We start from the raw sequence: 22777 nt of genomic DNA on the forward strand, positions 1-22777 counted from the left end.
GTGTGTATACATGGGAGTTTTTAAAAAATCAGTGGAAAAGTTTCATGATGTTTTCACTCCATTTCCCCCCAAATCATACTGAAGCCTCCCCACAGATGTCTGAGAGGTGTGGTAGGGAGTGTGGGGCATGCGTGCGGATGTGTGGAAGTGTTGTTTCCGTGTACAAGCAGAGTGGCGTATGTATCTAGCTGGTGTGTGGACATGCAGTATGTCTGTATGTTGTATGTGTGTGTGGCATGTGTTTACGTGACCTGTGTAGCATGTGTGAATACGTGAGTGTGTACTCACATCTAGGCAGTAAAGGCACACGATTCAATTGGCTCTCAAGGGGGAACATGAAGTAAACTGAGTCAGCTCCTCGGAGTGTGTGAAGGAAGGAAATAACAATATCACTGAAAAGCAGCGAGCGCACCGTGCCGATTTCTATCCAGCCCACCCTTGGTTGATATAGATTCTGTCCCAGCAATCATTTAGGAAACGTCACAGTGGGGAAAGCAGTGCATTCTCCTCTGTCTTCCATGTACCACACTGGGAGCCCTGGCAAACTACTTCTGAAAAAATCAGCCACCGAAAGCCTTATGAGGCACAGTTCCACCCTGGCAGACACGGCCGGAGTCAACACTGCAACAGCAGTGGGTCACTGGGAAATGGCTCTCACTGTGTGCCAAGAGTCAAACCGCCCCTATGAGTGCCGAGACGGGAACTCTTGGTAGAAAGCCCCAGCGTTCTCGCCAGGAGTAGCTGGTGGTTTAGAACTGCCAACGTTATAGCTCACTACCCAGCGAACACGTAACCACCATGTTCCCAGGGCTTCCTAGGAAATGGTGGTACTGTTTTAAATAGTCAATGCCCCCTCCCTTTACCTGCCTGCACACGTGCGCGCGCACGCGCACACACACACACACACACACACACACACACACACACACACACACACACACCCCTGTCCACTCAGTTCTCTTGGAGGAAGTCAGCATGCACACAGACACAGCACTGGTCCTCCGCCACAGAAGGCAACCCAGCCCCATCATCTCACCAGCACCGAGAGGTTCCGCTCTCATCTTCCGAGCTGTTTGAGACATCTGAGCTGTGCGGTCCCCCAGCGTCCCTCACTCCAACGGATTCGCCCTGGGCTGGCTGCTCTGCAGGGCCATCAGACAGTCCCCGGGGCTCTCCTTTTGCTCTGGGACACCAGCAGCAAAGGCAGGCTTTCCCAGGAAGCACAGCTCCGCCCGCTGCGCCCTGCCTGCCTGCCAGAACCACTGCTGGCGGTCTGCAAAGGGTCAGGACTGAAAGGAGGCAAGTTCCTTTCATGGTGGGGGGGGGGGGAGAGGGGAGGGCAGCTTCCTGCTGCCTGGGCTGTTCAATTCACAAGTAACATAGTAACTGCCTCGAGCTACTCCCCCAACCTGACCTCCGCTCCTTATCGCCCTCCTGCTGTCCCTCATCCCTGGTGTTGGGCCACCCTGTCCTGCTTGCCACCCCCCTGAAGGCATTGTTGTTCTGGGGACTGCAATTCCTACCAGGAGGGCTGGGATGCTTTCTTCTACTTTTATCTCCAACTCCCCCAGCGGATCGCTTTCTGCACCCACAACAGAAACAAGATCAGAGCTGGGGCACTGAATGAGTTACAGTAGTTCCTGAATTCTTGGCCTTGTCCATGATAAGACCTAGCACTGCAATGATAACACTGAGTGTCCTATGGTAATGAAAAAGCAAAAAACCAGATGCTACTGAGCTGAGTCTGATTCAGAGCCGCCCTACAAGAGCAAGTAGAACCACGCCCAGAGCGCGCCCACGGCTGTCATTTCTACAGGGGAAGATGGCTGGGGGATTCAATCTGCTGACCTTTGGCTCTTGGACCTGCCCCCCCCCACCCCTGTGTGGCCTGGAAGTGGCTCCCCTGGTCTGGCTCAGGTCTCCTGTGAGTGAAGCAAGGAGTCTCATGGCGGCTGGAACGCTTCCCCAGGGACTCCCATGTTGCTGAGGGCACAGGCTGATCTCTGCCCCCCACAGAGTCGGGTGGCTGCAGGGGAGCTCACAGCCTTAGGACAGGGGCTATGTCCAGCTGGCCCCCTGTCACTATTAAGAGCCGCACAGGCCCAGGGCCTTCAGGTGCTCACTCTCAGGGGCATGTGCTCCTGAGGACTGCTCATCACTTCACACGGCCACCAGGCCCATGTCCCAGAGGCCCCTGCTGAAGGAAGGAGGGCTGGAGTCAGATAGACCTGCCTTCAGCAGAAGGTGGGGACTGGTTGCCCACATGGAAGGGGTTCTCTATGGTGACCCCAGCTTGAGGCAGGAGCACAGGACAATTGTGTCAATGCCCAGAGAGGGGGAGGCTCTGAGGTGCCTCCCATCTCAAAGAATGTAACAAGCACGCTACCAATCATGAAAAAATGCTTCAAAAACAAATTCCCTCCACCGACGGGGCTTTACGTATCCAGCAGGACACCCTGTTTCTCTTCTTCTTCTCCATCCTCGGGTCCAGGAGCTGGGCTCCCACATCCACCTCATCCCAAAAACTACTTCAGGGGAGCATGTCCGTCTTCCCTGTCCTTCCTGCAGAGTTTCTGGGCTCCATCCTCCCTCTTCTGGGTCTTTCTGAACAACATGACACCTGGCCCACCTGACCCCAGGCCCCAAGCTGTCTGTTACCTCTGAGCTTTCTAAGAGCTGTGTCCCACCCCGGCAACGCTTTGCTGATCCCGTGGCCACTCCCCCCTGAGCCATCCTGACACCTGCCCCACGACTGTGGGTTAGGTGCCCCTCATCACGTGGTGGCCTGCCTTCCTGCCACCATCAGATATCTGGCCAATGTGCCATTGCTCCCGAATGGCAGTCACTCCCATTGGTCCATGACCTTCTCAAGGTCAGGGACAGCACCTTGCCCCTCAGACAGGGATCCTGGTGCCCAGCAAAGAGCCCAGTACACACACACAGTAGCTGTGCCAGGCTTTGCTCAGATTCAGACCTCATCTCCTAGCCATGCTCCCCTCAATTCCCCCTCCCTCTGTTCCTCCCAAAGCCCTCACTTTCTCACTGAAATGAACCCCAGTGCATTTTCACAAGCTCTCCAGATGACTCTTCTTGTTAAGATGTAGCTTCTGAGTCAGTGGAGAAGCCTATCAGAAACACCAATTCTCAGCAGGGAGGCAGACCCAAACCACACGGTTTCAAAGCTCAGCCAACTACTGATCCCCCACTCACTCAGGGACCGTCACTGCCAACTCCTCCTTCCCATTATACTCCTGCTCCATCTCCAAGCTGTCTATTCCCATGTCTGACACCATCACCACCGTCCCTGACCCACCCGCCACAGGCCCTTCCCTTTCACATCTAGATCACCCCTGCTTGGGTCGGGCAATGATACCACTGTCCTGAAGTTCAACTTCAGAGACACTTCTTTCATTCTTTCCATGTCTTGAGCACTGCCACATAATCTTGCCAGGTTACATATACATAACCATCCATCCATCCATGCATCCATCCATCCATGTATCCATCCATCCATCCATCCATCCATCCATCCATCCATCCATCTATGCATGCATCCATCCATCCATCCATCCATCCATCCATCCATCCATCCATCCATCCATGCATCCATCCATCCATCCATCCATCCATCCATGCATCCATGCATGCATGCATCCATCCATCCATGCATCCATGCATCCATGCATCCATCCATGCATCCACGCATCCACGCATCCACGCATCCATTCATCCATCCATCCATCCATCCATCCATCCATATACATCCACCCTGGTGCCTCAGAAGCCTACAGGTGCAGTTCTATGTCCATTAGGGCAGCGGTCCTCACCCTGTGGGTTGCAACTCCTTTGGGGGTGGAACGACCCTTTCACGGGGTCATCTGATTCAGAACACTAGCAAAATGACAGTGATTAAGTAGCAACAAAAATAATGTTATGGTTTGGGGGTCACCACCACATGAGGAACTGCATGAGGCCTTAGGGTCGGCCTGAGTTAAGAAGACCTTGCTAGCAATGGGCGCGTATATCTCACCACTAAGTCAAGTCTGACTCACGGCGAGCCCACAGGGCAGGGTGGAACTGCCCCTGTGAGTTTCTGAGACTTTGAAGTCTTTACGGGAGTAGCGATTCCATCTTTGTTGCTCCGAGTGGCCGATGATTTTGAACTGCTAGTCTTGCAGTTAGCAACCCATTGCATAACCACCGCGCCATCTGGGCTCCTTGGCTACACATACACATACATATTTTCATACACACATATAGGTGTATATATGCACATCTGTTCATGTCCATTACACATGTATATATATACTAGTATATATGTAGATACACAAGTCCACTGTGTGTATATATACCATTATATATATACATACACACATATGTATGCATGCATATGTAATATATACATATGCAATGGATAAAGCATATCTATAACTATCTGTATCTAAAACAGATGAGATGCACACACATAAATATGTATCCAAAAGCCAAACGCACTTCCAACTCACAGAAACCCTATGGGACAGGGTAGCACTGGCACTGTGGCTTTCCGAGTCTGAAACTCTTTACAGGAGTAGAGAGAGCTGTCGTTCTTTGTCAGAGTGGCTGATGAGTTTGAAAAATAATGGGATTTTTTCATGGACTTCTTGAAGTCCCCTGGTACGTATGCACAAGCACATGCAATTGTGCTTAACCTTCCCAACTAGCTAATAATAGCAAGTATTGGCATCTTGATTCTGTGGCTGAGGAAACTGAACCTCGGAGAAGTTAAGTGACTGGCCCAGAATCACAGTGTATAACTGTCTGACCGGGGATGAGACACAGTGCTTGTGTTGATTTCCAAGTACCCCAGACTGAGTGGTTTACACTTGTTTTGTGGTGACTCTAGAGGAACAGTGTCTTGGTTCCTAAGACCATCGGAAATATGTGTTTTCCAATGGTCTTAGGTGACCCCTGTGAAAGGGTCATTCGACCTCCAAAGGGGTCACGGCCCACAGGTTGAGAACCACTGACTCAGAAGGAAGCACTGGCCAGTCCTCGCAATCCTCAAATGACGGCCATGCCTGAGGCCACTGCTGCCGCCCCATGCGTTCCTCTGTTTCACTTCAGGTCTTCCTCTTTACTGCCGGCCTCCCAAGCATGACGTCCTTCGTCCAGGGGCTGCTCCTGCCTGATAACGTCTGGCATGTTACACAAGACCAAGTCTGCCATCCTTGCTTCTGAGAAGTTCCTCATGGTAACTTCTCCCGAGACAGATCTGTTTCTCCTTCTGCTGGGTCGTGGCACTTCCAATACCAACTTCCAAGTTCAATCCCAGCCCTGTCATCCCGATGCATCAATGCTTCCCCAGTCTCCCTCAGTCATGGCCAGCGTTCACATGAAAATGCCATGGCGTGGGTCAGGCACGCCTCAGCCCTCCGTGACATCTTTGCTCCTTCGCGCTTCAGACCGGTCTTGCACAGCAGACTGGCCCCATACAGTGCACCACTTGACTTCCTGACGGCTGCTCCCGTGTGGGGTGATGGTGATTCCAACTAAAGTGAAATCCTGGACAACCTCAAGCTGAGCGTGGGATGTGCTAGCTTAGAACCGGTTCTCCAAGATCTACCCTTTCTTACTGGTTCAGATGTCCTCCAAGCTCGAGCCAAGATGAGCCATTTTCTCCTGGACCCCAATTTCACTCCTTTTACTTGCCCTTTGGTCTCAGGTTAAAACCACTCAAACACACTACCTGCGTGGAGCATATCCCTAGATCCCCACCTCTTCTCTCTGCACCTCGTTCTTGACTTTCCACTCTAATTTGGATGATCATAAGATTCAGGGTTCCGAGCCACCTGGAGCGCTGATGAACGAGGTACTCGGGCTCTTCTCTCAGGATGTTGGATGCTGCGCTTTAACCAGTTTTCTCGGATGATTCTGATGCGGGGAGTTTAGTTCTCTGTTGGTTTGCTTTCCCTCTCTTTTGCCAACATTCCCCTTTATCAAACTCATCTCACCATTTCATCCTGCGTCCCTTCTTTTGGGAATCCTGAGCCAAACCCCCAGGTTCTCACACATGTGGCTGCACAGTTTGGGGCCTTTGAAAAATAGTGGGGTCCGGAGTCCAGTTCTAAAACAAATAAACAAATAACACGACCAAAGTCACTGCCGCGGCATCAACGCCTAGCAAGCCTATAGGACAGGGTGGAATTGACCCTGTGTGTTTCCCAGACTGCAACGCCTTATGGTAGTAGAAAACCTCATCTTCCTACCACAGAGCGGCTGGTGGATTCAAACTGCTGACCCTGCAGGCCAACAGGCAACCCACTAAGACTCCATTTTTGAGCTACCCAGTCAGAGACTCCGGAGGCGGAGTCCAGGGAACTGCATTTTAACAAGCCCTCCAAGGGATTCTAAGGCTTCAGGGAGCTCAAAAGACCACTGGTTTTGCTGCTCTGGCTGCAATGTGGCGGCAAAGCTCCAACTCCAGACTGAATCTAGGGAAAGTGTATTCATTCATTTCCAGAATTCACCTTTGCCACTCTGTTGCCTGGCTCTGGGCACAGGGCAAGGTGCTCATGTGATCCCAACACGTTCTTCATGTAGGAATAGCCCCATCCCTTCCAGAGAAAGCTCCCTGTATCCTAGCTGCCCTAAGAAAGACCTGCCATGAGCAGTTACCTTGCCCAGGGAGCCCCTTAGCATCCTGTGGGCAACTTTTAAAACAATGGCAATTCAGGTCACCCTCTCCACCAATGCAATCAGCATCTTGGGGTCAAAGGTTCCTGGTTCGGCTAGACTCCCAAAATTGGTGGGAGGAGCCCACCCAGAGGTGCTGCCGAGGAAAGGGCTGGTGATACACCTCCGGGAAGATTGCAGCCAAGAAAGCCCACTGGGGCGATTTATTTTGCAACTCAGGTCAGGTGTAGATTTAGGATGTGGATTCAGGGCCTCTGTGGCTCCAGTGGGCATCCTGTGTGGAGCAGCCTCAGCTCACTACTCACTCCCAAGCTTGTCTCCGCCCCTTCATTCATCAAGGAAAAGGCAAATAACTCTGAGACAAAGTAAGTGCTGGGCCTGCCTTCTTCCTCCTCCCCGGCCAGGGCTCTAACCGGCTCCCTGTAGTGAGGTCAGGAGTCTGTTCCACAGGAGATGTGCACTGGGTCTTCCTGGGCCGATGGTTGGGTGTGGGCATGCCTCATCCACCCCACGTGTGGAATATGAGCAAGTCCATTGAGGCAGAGGCATAAAATCACCTACCCCATTTTCCAGGCAAGGCTGATGTGTGCACCTCCATGTGTCTGCTTTAGATTCCTATTCTGTCTGCTCCATCAGTCCTGAAACTGACCCCAAATCACCCCAACACCCCATTCTTTACAGGGTTACTGCTGCATATAACGAGATAAGACATTTTAAAAAATCAGCTCCTTACTGGGCAGAGCGACTGGTGGCTGATAGAAATCAAAGCCAAGCCTTCTCAGATTATCCCCCTTTGCACCTCCCAACCTGGAGCCACCTCTACCACCAGTTCCTGCCTGAGAGTTAACTCCATAATCGCCACGCCAACTTCCTACCATGGAGCAGCTGGTGGATTCAAACTGTTGACTGGGGTAGGTAGACACAGGTGGCTTCTAGCAGGGATGCTTAGAGGCTCTGAAGCTAGAAGGTGAGCAGGCGCTTGGGGTCAGGCATAGCTGTTTGCAGCCAGGGAGTTGCCACCAACTCACAGTATGACATTGACACTTAGTCCTTTGGGGACTCAGTTTCTTCACTTGTCCAGTAGAGGTCACAGGAATAGTGGCCTCACAGGTTCCTGGTGAGTTGAGCAAAGGTAGAACACCTAGTGTGGGTCCTGGTGCACAGCAAGCTCCTGATACACACCAACCAGACTGTGTTAGACCAGGTTGACAAGAGAAACGAATCTGGAGACATCCGTGTGTATAAGAGAGTGCTTTACATAAAAGAGAAATTATATATTGAGAAAATAACTCAGCCCATTGAGATCAAGACCGTAAAATCGATATTAGCCCATATGTCCACTACTCGTCCATAAAGTCCTCTTCAGACTCACGCAACACATGTATTGATGGCCTAATGCAGGAAGATCACAGGCCAGTGGGTGAGAAATCTTGTGGATCCAATGGCGGTGAAAGCATCTCAGTGCTGGCGGGGGTCTCCCTGTGGTTCCTCCAGCTCTCTGAGTGTCGCTCCTCAACAGCAAGGGGAAGCAGTGAGAGAGAGTGTCCCACCTCTCAGGAGAGAAGAGAGGAAGTCCCCAGAATCCTTATGAGAAGGCCAAAGCCGCAACAAGGGATTACCAAACTGTGACCTGATTGACAGGCTAGACTCCACGCCTTCACTCTATTTATCAAGTTGACAAGAAATGATGTAACTCCCACACAGACCAAACATCTTGCCCCTGGGTCAATTCCTGGGAGATGGAGTAGAACTGCTTTGCTCCACAGAGCTTCCAAGGTTGGACTTTGAAAGCAGACTGCCACATCCTCCTCCCACAGAGTGCTGGGGGGTTCAAACCACCTACCTATAGGGCAGCAACCCAGCACTTAAGCCCATACCACCAAGGGTCCCTACCTGATACATAAAATAGACAGCAAGCTGACTGCTTTCCAGGCTATGTCGCCTCATAGCCGCCCTACATGGGGTTTCTAAGACTGTAAATCCTTCTAGGAGCAGCCTCAACTTTCCCCCTTTAAACAACTGATGGGTTTGAACTGCCAAACTAGAAGTGAGTCAGTCCAATGCTTACTCCATAGTGCCACCAAGGATCCTCAGACATAGACCTGATAGATAACTCACTGCCATCAAGCCAATCCTGACTCACAGCGACCTTATAGGACAGGGAAATCATTATGCCACCAGCCTGCTATAGAGTCTCACTGCCATCAATCAATTCTGACTCATAGAGACCTTATAGGACCGGGTAGAATTGTCCCTGTGCATTTCCAAGACTGTAACTCTTTAGGAGAGTAGAAAGCCTCATCTTTCTCCCTCAGAACTGGCTGGTGGGTTTGAACTTCTGACCTTGTGGTTAGCAGCCTAATATAAACAATATACCACCAGGGCTGCCTGCAATCTATAGCAGATATTTAGAAGTACTGCTATTGTTGTTATATAGGGGTATTTTCTTTCTTTTTAATAAGTCATTTTATCAGGGGCTCTTATAGTTCTTACAACAATCCATACATCAATTGTATCAAGCACATTTGTACATAGATTGCCCCTCCTGTGACCCTTCTGTGAGGGGATGGCCAATTGTCCACAGATGGGTTTTGCCTTTGGGGCTTCATTCCGAACCCCCAAGTTCACATCACAATTGTTGTTTTGGGGGTCTTCTGATGCCTGATACCTGATCCCATGGACACCTCGTGATCACACAGGTAGGTATGTTTCTTCCATGGGAACTTTGTTGCTTCCCTGCTAGATGGCTGCTTATTTAACTTCAAGCCTTTAAACAAGACTGAAAATGCTATATCTTTTGATAGCCAGGCACCATCACCTTTCTGCACCACATTTGCTTATGCACCCGTTTTGTCTTCACCAATGTCAGGAAGGTGAGCATCACAGAATGCCAGGTTATTAGAACAAAGTGTTCTTGCATTGAGGGAGTACTTGAGTAGAGGCCCAATATCCGTCTGCTACCTTAATAGTTAACCTATAAATAAATGTTCATAGACCTATATCCATATCATTATATATTAATATATTTACATATGTACATGCCTATGTTTATACCTCTATACATGTCTTTTGCCTCCTAGGTCTTTCCTCTATTTCCTTTTACTTTCTTCCTCTCCCACTATCGTCTTCGACACTCATAAGGCTCTCTATACTTCCTCTCAGCTACATTGCACTGGATTGAACTAGGGGTGGTTTCTTTAAAGTAAAAAGGAGCCCTGGTGGTGTGGGCTGCAATCCTCATGGTCGGCTGTTCGAAACCACCAGCAGCGCTTCAGGAGAAAGACTGGGCTGTCTACTCCTGTAAATAGTTACAGCCCCAGAAACGCATGGGAGTTGCTCTAACTCCACATTGACTTGATGGCAGCGAGTTGAGTGAGTCTTTGCAAAAAAAAAAAAAAAAGATGAGTCTGGGGAGCAGATTTGGGGTGCAGGAAAGAAGATAAAGACACAACACCTGGGGAGAATGAACCGAGTCTTAAAGCATGTGGGGTTGTGAGCCAGAAGCGGAGCAGAGACTAGTGCACAGACTGGGGTCTGCTTCAGATGAAGTTGGTGTGTGTGTAGGGGGGAGGTGCCAGGTCACTGAATGGAGTGCTTTCCCCCCTCCTGGTTCACCTTTGCCTATTCCCTCCCCCTCCTCTCTCTGGGCTGCCCTGCATGACTCTGCCCAGACTCATCTGTTAGAGCTACCCCCACTCCACCACTCCACCACCACCCTTGCCCTGGAGCCTTAAAGAATGTTAGCAATGTCGCCAGTTCTAAGTGCTGGAGGGGCAGATAGACAAACCAAACACAAGAGGCGAGGCTGTGTGGGTAGGTGTGGCAGGTGGGAGGGAGCGTGGGGGGACTCTTCAGGCCTGAGTCTTTTGTATGGCTTCCCAGGCCCTCCTGCATCAGGAGGCCTTTCAGGCTCAGAAGCAGTCCAGCCATGGGCCAAAGGGCCTCCCATCAGAAGAGACAGCAGTGGCCTTCTGCCTATCACCCACCACACAGCGCTCTGCCAGCTATGTCAGTGGTGCCACCCCCCCTCTCTGTTACAGCTCAGTTCAGTACTCAGCCTCCTCCGTCTTCCCAGTGAGTCTCACAGGCCTGTGAGAGATTGGCTCATTCCTTCACCCGTTCATTCCACAAATGGGCCCCGGCACCTACGCTGGGACCAGGCATGGGCCCACCACAGTCCCTGACTTCATGGAGGCTCGGGTGGGAGGAAAGGGGGCCCCTTTTCATGCTCTGCAAGTTTGCTCCACAAGAAAAGTTTTCTTACACAAGAAAGGCCTTCCAACTGTACAGCCGCAGGAGGGAGCCTGCACGTCAACATGTCGTCTGGTGCCATCCTGGTCTCCACTCAGGACAACACCCCTGGGTGACAGAGTAGACAATCCGAAACCGAACACCCTGCGTTGATTCCAACTCATAGCGACCCTATGACAGGGTAGAGCTGACCTTGGGGGCTTCGAAGACTGTAACTCTTTATAAGTGTTGAAAGCATCCCCTTCCTCCCTTGGAGCGGCTGGTGGATTCGAACTGCTGATTGTGTGGTTAGCAGCCCTACCCATAATTACTTCTGGATGACTTAGCTGCCCACCTTGCCATTGCCCTTGGGATACTCGAAGCAGTTGGGCCCTTCAGAAAAATGAGTCCTAGTGCACGTGGTCCAATTGCAAGTCGACTTTCCCCCCGAGGGTGGCTTTGGGTAGGTTGGCATCCACTTGATGGCAGTGGGTTGGGTTTGGTCCTGGGATGTGCTCAGACCTCACGTCTGATGACCAACAGCATGAAGGAGATTGTTGTGCAATACAAGCTAAAAACAAAAAAACAAGGTTTCGTGTCTCCTCAGTTTTGGTTCATGCCCAGATGCCCCTTGGCCTCTCAATCCCAGTGCAACCGAAGCCAGAAGCTGGGCTTTCAAAGGTTGCATGCACCCTGGGGCCCAGTGGCTGAAAACCAGCTCCTGGCAGCAGGAATGAGCTGGGCTGTTGAGGTCTTGGGGCTGAGTGAGGGCTGTACCAGGCTCTGTGAAAGGCAACAGCAGCTGTGCACCAAGGGCCACTTGCACTGGGGACATCGGCGGGGGGGGGGGGGGGGGGAGAGGGAGGAGGGTGTCCCTTCACACACTTGTCCAGTCTAGTTATACAGGCAGGCGGTGAAAGCCACCGCTGTGTCTGGATTGATGGGGGTGGAGCGGGGCTGTAGATATTGACCCAAACCAAACCCACCATTGTCAAGTCGGTGCTGACTTAGGGCAGAGTCGAGCTGATGCTGCACGGGCTTCCTGAGCCTGTGACGCTTTACGAGAGCAGACTTACATAGTTATACTGAGGGGGAGGGAACCTGAGGGCCAGGACCCTCCATTCCTCACCACCGAACGAGACTTCTAACAATACAGGGTTGTCGAGAGCCTTCTGACTCAGGACGTGCCCTGTGACAGAGTGGAACTGTCCCCCAGGGGTTTCTTGGCATCTTTATTGGAGCAGAGTGGGTCTGGGAGGGTCTGAACCTGGCATCTCTCAGGTTAACAGCTCTGCAGGCTGCACGACCAGGGCTCCTGAGACGTGGGGCTATGTGCGGGTACCGAGCCCTGGCTGAGCCAGAGGAGGCAAATGTCCCCTTCTCTGGGGATCTGACACATTGTTGAACAGGCTTCTTTGCATTGGAGACAGTGAGTACTAGCTAAGGAGCTGCCCCTTCCCCCAGAACGCTCTTCTGAGAAGCAGCCAAAGCTTCCCGCATACCATAAGGCTGAGACTGCAGAGGTTTCTAAAATGGGCTCTGCCACGAACTGGCTGTAAGGCCCTGGGAAAGTTACTTCACGTCTCGAAGCCTCACTTTCTCCACCTGTAATGAGAGACGGTGGCAGGCAGGTCTCACGGGGTTTCAGTGGGGGGGGGGGATGAGAATTCGGGAGTTTTACCAAACACACTGCCATCGAGTCAATGTACTCGTAGCAGCCCTACAGGACAGGTGAATGGCCCCTGTGTGTTTCCGAGGCTGTAACTCTCTATGGGAGGAGAAAGCCCTGTCTTTCTCATGTGGAGCAGCAGATGGCTTAGAACCGCTGACTTTGCAGTTAGCAGCCCAATGCGTAACAGCGACGGCACCAGGACTTCTACCATGTCCAGACAGGGGCATGCAAAACGTCGGAAGGAAAATTCCAGGATCTGCTGGTTGCATTTTTTCCCCATGATTGTTTTGCCCTCTTACCAATCCCCCCCGCCCCCCAACACACACACAGGTCTTGATTCCCTGGGTGATGAAAAAGTTAACTCCTTGGGCTGCTGATCAAAAGATGAGAGATTCCAATCCCCCCAGCGGTACCTCAGAAGAAAGTTCTGACCATCTCCTTTCTCTGACACAATCGACCAGCGAGAGACCGACTGACAGTGACTTTCTGTTCATGAGGAACACACTCGGAGAGGGGCGGGGAGGATGATCACACCATTTCAAGACTGTAATCCCAGAATTATACACTCAGGCATTGCTGGGTCTGCTTTATTCACAACAACAAAAGCAAAACAAATGACTAAAAAGGGAAGAAGCCCCTGTGGCTTATGGAGAAGAGTTCTATTGTTGACAGGGTGGGGGGTGAGGGATGGAGAGGTGGTCAAGAGGCGGAGTCAGCGGGACAGTGGCTGATTGGCTACAGATTTGACGCAGAGCATTCTGCAAAGCAAAGGTGGGAAGGGAGTTCCCTAGCCCAGGGCCCTTCGTCACCCTTCAAGCCTGGAAACAAGCCCATCCCCACTCCACCATCAGCCACAGGCAGCCCTGGCAGGGGAACAATGGCCCTTTAAACAGCCAGCCACTCAGGATTCTTTGCCTAAAGTTGAGAAGGCAGGAAAGAGGAGGAGAGGAGGCATGGACCTGGGAAAGGCAGGGGAGACCTGGGATGGACATTCTTCTGTTGTGTCCGGGAACCAAAGGGGTGTGACCTGTAAATGGCAGACTGGTCGGGTCTGTAAGCTGGTGCTCAAGTCACAGTAAAAAGGGTTGCTCTCCCTCCCCGAGGATCCACTGAAATGTGCTCTCATTTCTAATACTTTCTGCTTTCTTTTCAACGGAGGTTTTTATCTGTTTTATGTTGTTCTTGCTGTTAGTTCTTTCTTCAATGTTTTTCTGTCCATGAAACCCAGGATAGGTAAATCTACAGAGACAGAAACAGGGATGGTTCCTTGGGGGTGTGGTGGGGAGGTTGGCGTGAGATGGGGAGCTGATAATGATGGATACAGGAATGAAGACAATGTTCTAGAACTGGCTGCTGTGATGACAGTACTGCTCTACGTGCTGGGGTTGAACTACTGAATCGTATGCTGTGGGGTTTACATGCCAATAAAACTATTGAGGGGGCAAAGTTTTGATGAAGATGCTTCCCAGTATAGCTTGCCTCTAGGAAATCTAGGTTTGTTTTGTTTTTTAGGTTTTTGCTGTTCCCCTTTCTTTTCTCTAGAACTTTCCTGATGTGAGTCACAGCCAGCTTAATGGCAGTGAGCGAGGTTTTGTGTTTTCAGAACTAAGCCGTGACCACATTGTCCCTGAGCAGAGAAGAACCGGGACCTCATCGACGGGACCGAGATCGATAAGAGGCCGTTTTGTTTTCTCCAAACAGGATGACAGCAGAGCAAACCTTTCTGGTCCAGGGAGGAAAAGGACATCAATGAATAGGGTCGTCCTCCCTTGTATACCTCAGGTGATTCAGGAGAGAAGAGTGGGTCACCGGACACTGCCCCCAGACTCAGAGAATGCCAGACAAGAAGCACATGTCTAAAGAGAAGCCTGGCCACGTGGAGAAGCCCCGTATTCAGCGAGGCTCAGAGCAACCCAGCTTCGATCCAGTGTGGATTAGGAACAGGGGAGGAAGCTGAGCTCCCTAGAGTCTGCCCATCAGAGCCCTCATCTCTTGGATGTAACGGTGCCTATGAAGCACCCAGGGGTGGGAGTAGGTGGGTGTCCCTGGGGAGCCTAGGGGGACTGAGGAGACCACAAAGTCCAGCAGCCACTGCCAGGCCCACTTTCAAAAGCCCAGGCACTGGACTAGACCTGGTCCTCTCAGGAGGATTTCCACCTAAGCACCCCGCAAGCAGAGGGATACAGGCACAGCTACTTGGAGATGGCAGGGGTCTGCGACCTAAGGTCCTTCCCCCAGTGCGGCTGGGGAATGGCCCATATTCCTCCCACCAGGCCAGGTGGGAGGGACAGGGAGGACAAGGACATACTCTCACAGCAGCAAGTCTCGGCTTTGACTTGACCAGCTCCTGAGCCACAGGGACCAGTGTCAATCAGGAGCGACTCAGAGCCCCCTGACTTAACGCGTTTCTTTTTATGTTTGTCTTCAGCTTACTCCCTGTGCTAGAAGATAATGGTGTTCTTCTACACATCTGAGTGGTAAAGTCTACAGTCTCATCCCCCCCACCCCACCCCACCCCACCCATGTCAATGACATCATCTATATATTAGCATAATATATGCTGACATGATCGCAGCTGACCTCATTGCCAACGCACTCTCATGGTGCCGTGACTTAACCCCTGGGCTGCTAGCAGCAAGGCCGGAGGTTTGAACTTCCCATTGGCTCCGCAGCAGAAAGACGAGGCTGTCTGCTTCCCAGAAAAATGGACAGTCTAGGACGCCCTATGGAGCAGTTCCACGCTGTCCTACAGGGTGTCTCTGAGTTACAACTGACTGCGGTGCAGTGGGATCCCGAATAGGCTCAAAGGCAGTCAGGGTGAGTGTCGTCACCATCCCCATCATCATCATCATCAAGAAGAAAGTTAGTCTCCGATTGGCACAGAGAAATGGAAGGTGTAGGAATGGGTGCCCCCTGATTCGACTCTGTCCCTGGGAGGGTCAGGGAGAAAGGTCGGGATGGAAAGAAAGGTGGGGTAGGCATGTAGCCTCTGACTCCCTCCCTGGACAGGAGTTTTGTTTTGTTTTTTTAATCATTTTATTAGGGGCCCATACAACTCTTATCACAATCCATACATCCATCAATTGGGTAAAGCACATTTGTACCTTCATCATTCTCAAAACATTTGCTCTCCACCTGAGCCCCTGGCATCAGCTCTCATTTTTCCCCTCCTCCCTCCCCCCTCCCTCAAGAAACTATAATAATGTATAAATTATTATTTTGGACAGGAGTTTTTAACCCCGTCCTCATTCTCTGCAAACTGGGTGCAGGCGCAAACTCTTCGGTCAAACCACAGGAGCAATAGGGGGTGTGCTGGCCAAAACTGAGAAGGAGTGACGCTTTCCCATGTCTACTCCTGCCCTCCTCTTTCACTGGGTAACACTAATGAACCTGTCGGTTGCCCTGCCCTGACCTCAGGCTGTTGAGCAAGGAGCATTCAGGCACCTGCCTCCCAGAGCACGTACCTGGCTTGTCCAGGTGCAGCGTCACAGGCCTCCTCACCTCCCCCAGATGCTTACTGTCTTGGTAACCATGGCATCATCATCATCGTCTCATGAGGACGAACCCGGGCTCTAACACCCAACCGCCAGAGTACAAATCTCAGACGGAAGTGCTTCTCAATGCCTGTGCTGTCTTGGATGTGTTCCTGAACCACCCTGTGCCTGGCCGCGGTTTCCGCATCTGAAACTAGGAATAATAGGTGCCTGATAGGATCCTTGTAAGCTCATGGGTGGCGAGTCCCGTCCTGCTTGGCACCTCGTGTGTTGTGTCCAGCTGTCCTTGTGCCACTCACCAGCTCAAGGCGACCCCACGCGCAGCAGAACAAAATGCCACCCAGTCCTGCATCCTCCTATGGCGGGTGGTGGATCAGAGTCTTGGTGACCCATATAATCTTCATTGGCTAACTCTGGGGAGGTTGCCAGGCATTTCTTCCTAGTCTATCTGGAAACACCACTGACATCTGTTGGGCACCAAGTGTCCACTGACAGATAGGTGGTGGCTGCGTAGGACGTGCACTGGCCAGGGATCCAAGTCAGGTCTCCCACACCGGAGGTGAGAATCCAACCACCGAGCCACCCCAGTGGCTGCCACCACGGGCTCAAACTTCCAAACGACTGTGGAACCGGCACAGGGCTGCCAGTGTTTGGTTCTGCTGCAGACAGAGACACTATGAGTTGGCACGGACTCAACAGCAAGAACAACCCAGCCTGAAAGCACGGGCAGGGAGGCCACGCTGACTCCTAGCAATGCTCCTTCAGGTTCAGGACATCGTGCACCTTTCTGAGATGACAGCATCACCTTGCACCCTCATGGTGGCTGGGGTACATGCACCTCCGGCCTTGGGGTTAGCAGCCCTCAAAGCAGGTGAAGGAGTCTCCGGGTGCCTCAGTCTCCTCATCTGGAAAACAGGCTGGTGCCTGGGTTCCCAAAGCGTTGTGGGGATTAAGTGAGGTAACATGTGCTACGTGAGGGGTGGACAGAGGCTGGCTGATCTGCCCTGCCCAGAACAACCAGAGTCTGACATGCCTGATTCCTGACTGACCTCCTCACACAAGGCGAGACCTCAGAGCCTCTGACAGCTTCCCTGGTGGAGAAGATGTGTCAGAGGTGGGCACCTGTAGGACTGACTCTGAGGCGTGACCCTGACCTGGGCCACTGGAGCCTCCCACCCCTGCCGCCAAGAGAGAGAGGTGCTACCTGAACCAGGAGCATCCGAGAGTGCCGGAGCCCAGCGCTGGGAACCTCCGCCAGCTCCAGTCCCACAGCACAGCCACATCCTGGCCTGGGAGGAGGTGGGTTCCAAGGGCTGCCCTTCCTTCTCGAAGTTCCCGGGCAGCCTGTGTTCCTAGCCGCCCAGTTGAGCTGACCGAGCCATCGGCTGTCTGTCAACACCACCCCGTCCCCTGTGCACCAGGAGGAAGCCACCGGCCTCAGGACAAAGAAGGCAGGGACGGAGAGGTCAGCTCTGTCAGCCTGAAGCCCACCTGCCTTCTTGGCCTGGAGGTAGGGAGCTTTCAGAGAGAGAAGGGGACCTCTACATGACTGAGTCACAGATAGACAAGAGGAACCAGGGCTCTCTGACTCCAGTTAGGGTCTTCTCCAACATCTCCCCTTCACCAGTCTATCAGCAACAGCCCCCAGAGTCTTCCCCTCTCCAGACTGACTCAGAAAGAGGTGGGCACAGGGAGACACAGATACCAGTGCCGGCGGAGGCCCGACAAAACAACCAACAGCCATAGAGTTGATGCCGACTCTTAACCACCCTGCAGGACAGGGTGGGACTGCCCCTGTGGGTTTCTGAGACTGTCACTCTTCTGCACGGGAGTAGAAAGCCTCATTTCTCTCCTGAGAAGCTAGTGGTTTTGAACTGCTGACCCTGAAATTAGTAGCCCAATGCATAACCCACTACTGAATTGCCCCGTGTCAGGGTTCTTGGGCAATCTCGACCATTATAGTCTAGTCGGGTGCGCAGGCAGAGCAGTGGGTTGGAAACAGCGTGTGGAGGGCAGTTCAGTTCAGTGCTACCTCGGAGGCAGGTCTGTGAGGACAGACAAGAGGGAGAAGCTCACCGGCCTGTCTGTGTGTGGTGGAGAGGGAGGGGTGCGGGTCAGGGTGTTAAGAGAAACTTGACAGAAGTGGTGACGTTTGAATGGGGTCTTGAAGGCTGACTGGTGTTCACCAGTGACACACCTCTAGGCAGAGGCAGTGGTAACAGCGACTGTGAGAGGCAGGTGGCCAGGCTGTGACAGGGTCCAAGTGCCAGAGACCAGCCTTATAGCTCAGGGTTTGGTCATGAAGAGCAGGGGGCCGGGGAGAGGGAGCGCACCTTCATGTCGTTTTCCGCATCCCCCTTTGATCTGTTAGGAGTGTCCATACTCAGACCAAGGGGGTCAAGGGCAGGTACACATCACACAGAGACAGAGGCCACGAATAGTGGTCCAGGCATAAGGATCCAAAGATAGGAGTGGGGGAGCATCCTCTGCCTCTTACGCTCAGCTTCCACATTCCACCATGAGCAAGGATACCTCAGTGGACCCCAAGTTCCATTGCACCAATTCAGACCCAATAATCCGATTCTGGACAAAGACTGCCCACTCCGGTCTCAGAATGAGCTGGACCCACCTCTTGGAGCATCTCTCTCCCTGCCTGCCCTGTGAATGAATTCAACCCCTCTTTTCTCTGTAGGGGCTGCCAGGCTTCTCCCAGAAGGCTGTGATGGAGCAGTGTGTCAAAAGTTGGGTGATTGGGGTTCTGGGGACCATTTACAGGTGAGGAAACAGATGGCTGAGAGGTGAGGCCCCTGGTCTCAACCCCCACAACAAGCTTATGGGAAGATCTGACATCTGCAAGCCTTGCTTTCCCTCTACAGGACATTGCCACTCGAGCCCTGCTGTGGGGCTTGGTTTCCCCAGCGATGACGTCTACTGAAGACGGAGCCTGTGGCCCACCGTTGAAAAGCAGAAGCACAAACTGTTAACATAACAGCTTCATCTTCCTCCCCTGGAGAGACTGGTGGGTTTGATTTCGCTGCCCCGTTGTCCTCCATTCAGCATGTGACCTGGTCTCCAGGGATTTGGGGTTTTAGGAGAACCCCATGGCGTGGTGGCATGGCATAGTGGGGGGGGGGGTGTTGGTCTGCTCACTGCAAGCTGAGCCATTGGGACCTGTCTGCTGCTCCACGGGAGGAAGACCAGGCTGACTACTCTCGTGAACAGATGGAGTCATAGAAACCCAAGGGGCCGTGTACCCTGTCCTCTACGGATGGACTAGGTGGCCCTGACTTTGGTTTTGGGGGAACCCCAGGAGAGAAGGTCATTGGCTCCCACGACATAAACAACCAATGACTTGAAGAAGTTGCTGGAAGTGCTAATGTTGAGGAAAGGGCGGAGACACCCAACGGAGCACCCACCCAGGGGACTCCTCTCCAGCTTCCCCCCAGCCATGTCACCTGTGGAGGGAAGGGACTCGCTCCCCCAATGGGGCTTTTTCCTGTGACTAACCAAGGCCTGGCTGACAGCAGGCAGGGAAATGTCCCTGGACGGGACACACGTGTATCTGTCACCCACTGCTAGTGACATCAGATTCTGAGAACCAGACACAAGCACTTCCTCCTGAGGCCTCTTAGCACCCAGCTGCATAGATGGCAATTGTGTTCTTGGCAATTGTTGCTCTTCTTCTGTCTCCCCCATCCTCTTTCTGACTCTTGTTAAAAATTAAGACTCTGTTTAAAGTTAAGTATATAAAAGGGGACTTCAGAACATTTCTGGAAACTTTTTAACTCCATTTTCCCAGCAACTCTTTGAAGCCTCCTCATATATCATAAAACTCATAGGGAGTCTTAAGAGCCCAATGGTTAAGCACTTGCCTGAAATGTGAAGGCCAGGGATTTGAACTCCTTAGCTATTTCACAGGAGAAAAGGCCTGGCAATCACGTAAAAAGTACAGCCGAGGACCCAATTCAAAACCCATCGTGACCCTGCAGGACAGCATAGAACTGCCCCCCCCGGGGGGGGTTCACAACTGTAACTCTTTACAAGAGTAGAAAGCCTCGTCTTTGTCCCTCAGAGTGGCTGGTGGTTTCGAACTGATGACGTTGTGGTAAACAGGCCAACACATAACCAGTACACCACAGGGCTCCTAGGGAACCCTACAGGGAAGTTGTATTCATTTGCCACAGTGAGTCACTGAGTCAGAATGGACCTAACAGTAACACGGTGTGTGTGTGTGTGTGTGTGTGTGTGTGTGTGTGTGTGTGTGTGTGTGTGTGTAACAAAGCATGTCCCATTTGAACCTTCATTTTACGTTTTCACATGTCCAATTCAGTGACATGAATTATGTTCCTCTTATTGTATAGAACTGGCACCACTAGATGTTTCCAACATTGCCCATCATCCCAAAAAAGCCAATCCCCCTTAAAGCAGACACTTCCCAAATTTTGGTCTCCCTCCATTTGTCTACTCTAGCTATTTCACATAAGTGGGATCACACGAAGGTAGTGCAGTGGGTACACACCCCACTGCTAACCAGGAGGCCAGTGGTTCAAACTCACCGGGTGCTCCATGGGAGAAAGATGAGGCCACCTGCTCCAGTGGAGATGGACAGCCTCAGACACTCTAAGAAGCAATTCTACCCTGTCCTCAGAGTCTACACTCCATGGCAGTGAGGGAGTGCCGAGTTGGTAGGGGGAACCTAGACTAGATGGGTGTCAGGGAGACAAGAAAGCAGGTTCACTGAGCCCCTGACACACTGTAAGCACAGCCCATGTCTGATCCAGTATCTACTAACCCACCTCCACCTTGCAGGGTGCACAGGAAACACGGGCATCATACCACTTGCTCTAGAAAAAGAGAGGTTTGCAAGTATGTATTGCCGAGTATTTGTGCAGAGCCATTTAGCAGTAGAAGAGCAGGAGTGGAGACCCTAATGGTGCAACACTTAATCATCGGCTACAAGTCAAAAGGCTGGTGGTTCTTACGCCCCCACCCCCACCCCTCAGGCTCTGTGAAAGAAAGACCTGAAATATCTTCTCCTATGAGGATGATGCCACCTTGAGAGCCCGATGGGACAGCTCCACTTTGTCACACGAAGTGGCTGTGAGTCAAAGCAGACACAATGACCCTGAAGGCAGCCATGGAGCAGGGCTACTGGGTGGTGTTGGTGTGCAGCTGGTGCCAGAAACACCTCCCACTGTGTTCAAGTTGGGACGCTCCAGAGAATGCCACACTTGAGACCTCCCCACCTGCAGGTGTGCGCCCTCATGAGAGAAGAGAATGCACTTGTATATACAGGGCCGCTCCCACCTATGGGCTCTGAGATATGTCCCCTTGCCCACCTGCCACTTCAGAAGAGCAGATTCCCACCTGCCAAATGACACGCATGGTGGAGGGGAGCTGATGGAGGGGCAGTGTCTTCTCGCTGGGCTCAGGAAAGTGCCCCCAGCCTGAGCTCAGCTGCTTCTCCTTGATGGTGGTTCGCTTTTTAAAAAATTCTTACTGAGATGGCATAAATGAGAGGCACCCCTGTCCAGAGCACCCCTTCTTAAGTGGCAGGTCAGCCACCTGGGACCCACTTGGAGCCATGCCCACACGACTCCTTGTCACTCTCCCCCTAGTGCCCCAAACAAAACAAAGCTATTGATTCTGACCCAAGGGGTCTGCATGCGTGCCAGAACACGCTGGTGGCACAGTGGGTACTGCGTGGAGCTGCTAACTGAAAAACCAGTGATTTGAACCCAGCAGTTTCTCCTTGGGAGGAAGATGAGGCTGTCCCATAAAGAAGGACAGTCTCAGATAGGCTCAGGGGCAGTCTTCCGCTGTCCTCGAGGGCCACTTGGCATTGGAACAGACTCAGTGGCTGTGGGTTTGACTTTCTGAAGGCCGATCATCAGCCCTTTCATCTGAGGCGGCTCTGGGTGGGCTTGAACCTCCAACCTCGCAGTGACTCCAAGCAGTGGGAAAAACTAAGTCCTAGAAAAGAAGATGTGTAGTTTCCTCTCTTCTCTTCACTCATGGAGTCCAGGGGGCGCTGTAAGGCATTGAATTGCTAACTGCATGTTCGGTGGCTCAAATCCACCAACTGCTTCTTGGAGGAAACATGAAGCTATCTTCTAGGGTAAAGGTTTAGTCTCAGAACCTGGTATCAGGTCGCTATGAGTCAGAATCACCTGGAAGGCAGTGGGGGGGAGGTGTTATGTTCACCATACTCTGCCTCTTACAGAGAGAGGGAACCAAAATTCTGAACCCGACACTCTGCTGTGACTCTGTTGGGAAGGGGCAGGGGGTCCATACATCCCGCTTCCACCTCACCGTGTCCCTCCTGTGTGCTGACTGAAGCCCCCTGTCCTGAGTCTCCAGAACCCCCTCTGTCCGAGATTTGCACATATTTTCTTAATTAACTGAAGATGCTAACCCAGGAGCCAGGAGGTGGCAGGGTCCTGCTCTGCAGGCGTGGCTAGAAGTCTCCTTTTGAAGTCTGGGCCTCTCATAAGCCCCCTTACTCCTTCCCCCAGGACCCTACACAAGGTGTCAAGCAAACAGGGTGCAGGGCCAAGTGTGGATTTAGCAGCCCTCAGACGAGGTCCTGATGCCAACATGGCACGGCTGTACTCAAAAAGCCCCTGCAGTAGCTCCAGCTCCAGAGAGTTCGAGGGGAGGGTGTGGGAGCTCATAGCAACAGTACCTGCTGTGAGCCTACTCCTAG

At 52.2% G+C, this 22777-nt stretch overlaps 1 protein-coding gene across 5 annotated transcripts in view; it reads right to left on the reverse strand.

Moving 5' to 3' along the window:
* Positions 1-22777, reverse strand: part of DAAM2 (dishevelled associated activator of morphogenesis 2) — a 137167-nt gene that overhangs the window by 73924 nt on the left and 40466 nt on the right. For 2 of the 5 annotated variants that reach the window (XM_075555155.1, XM_075555153.1), the window contains exon 1: positions 1037-1258. The exons of the other annotated variants lie outside the window; for them this stretch is intronic. In XM_075555155.1, the coding sequence (XP_075411270.1) occupies positions 1037-1082 (46 nt within the window). In that variant the 5' untranslated portion in view covers positions 1083-1258. Of the gene's footprint in view, positions 1-1036; positions 1259-22777 lie in introns of those variants that run through there. 5 annotated transcript variants of the gene reach the window in all.

This window comes from Tenrec ecaudatus, chromosome 7, assembly GCF_050624435.1.
Source record: "Tenrec ecaudatus isolate mTenEca1 chromosome 7, mTenEca1.hap1, whole genome shotgun sequence".
Classification (NCBI taxonomy): domain Eukaryota; kingdom Metazoa; phylum Chordata; class Mammalia; order Afrosoricida; family Tenrecidae; genus Tenrec; species Tenrec ecaudatus.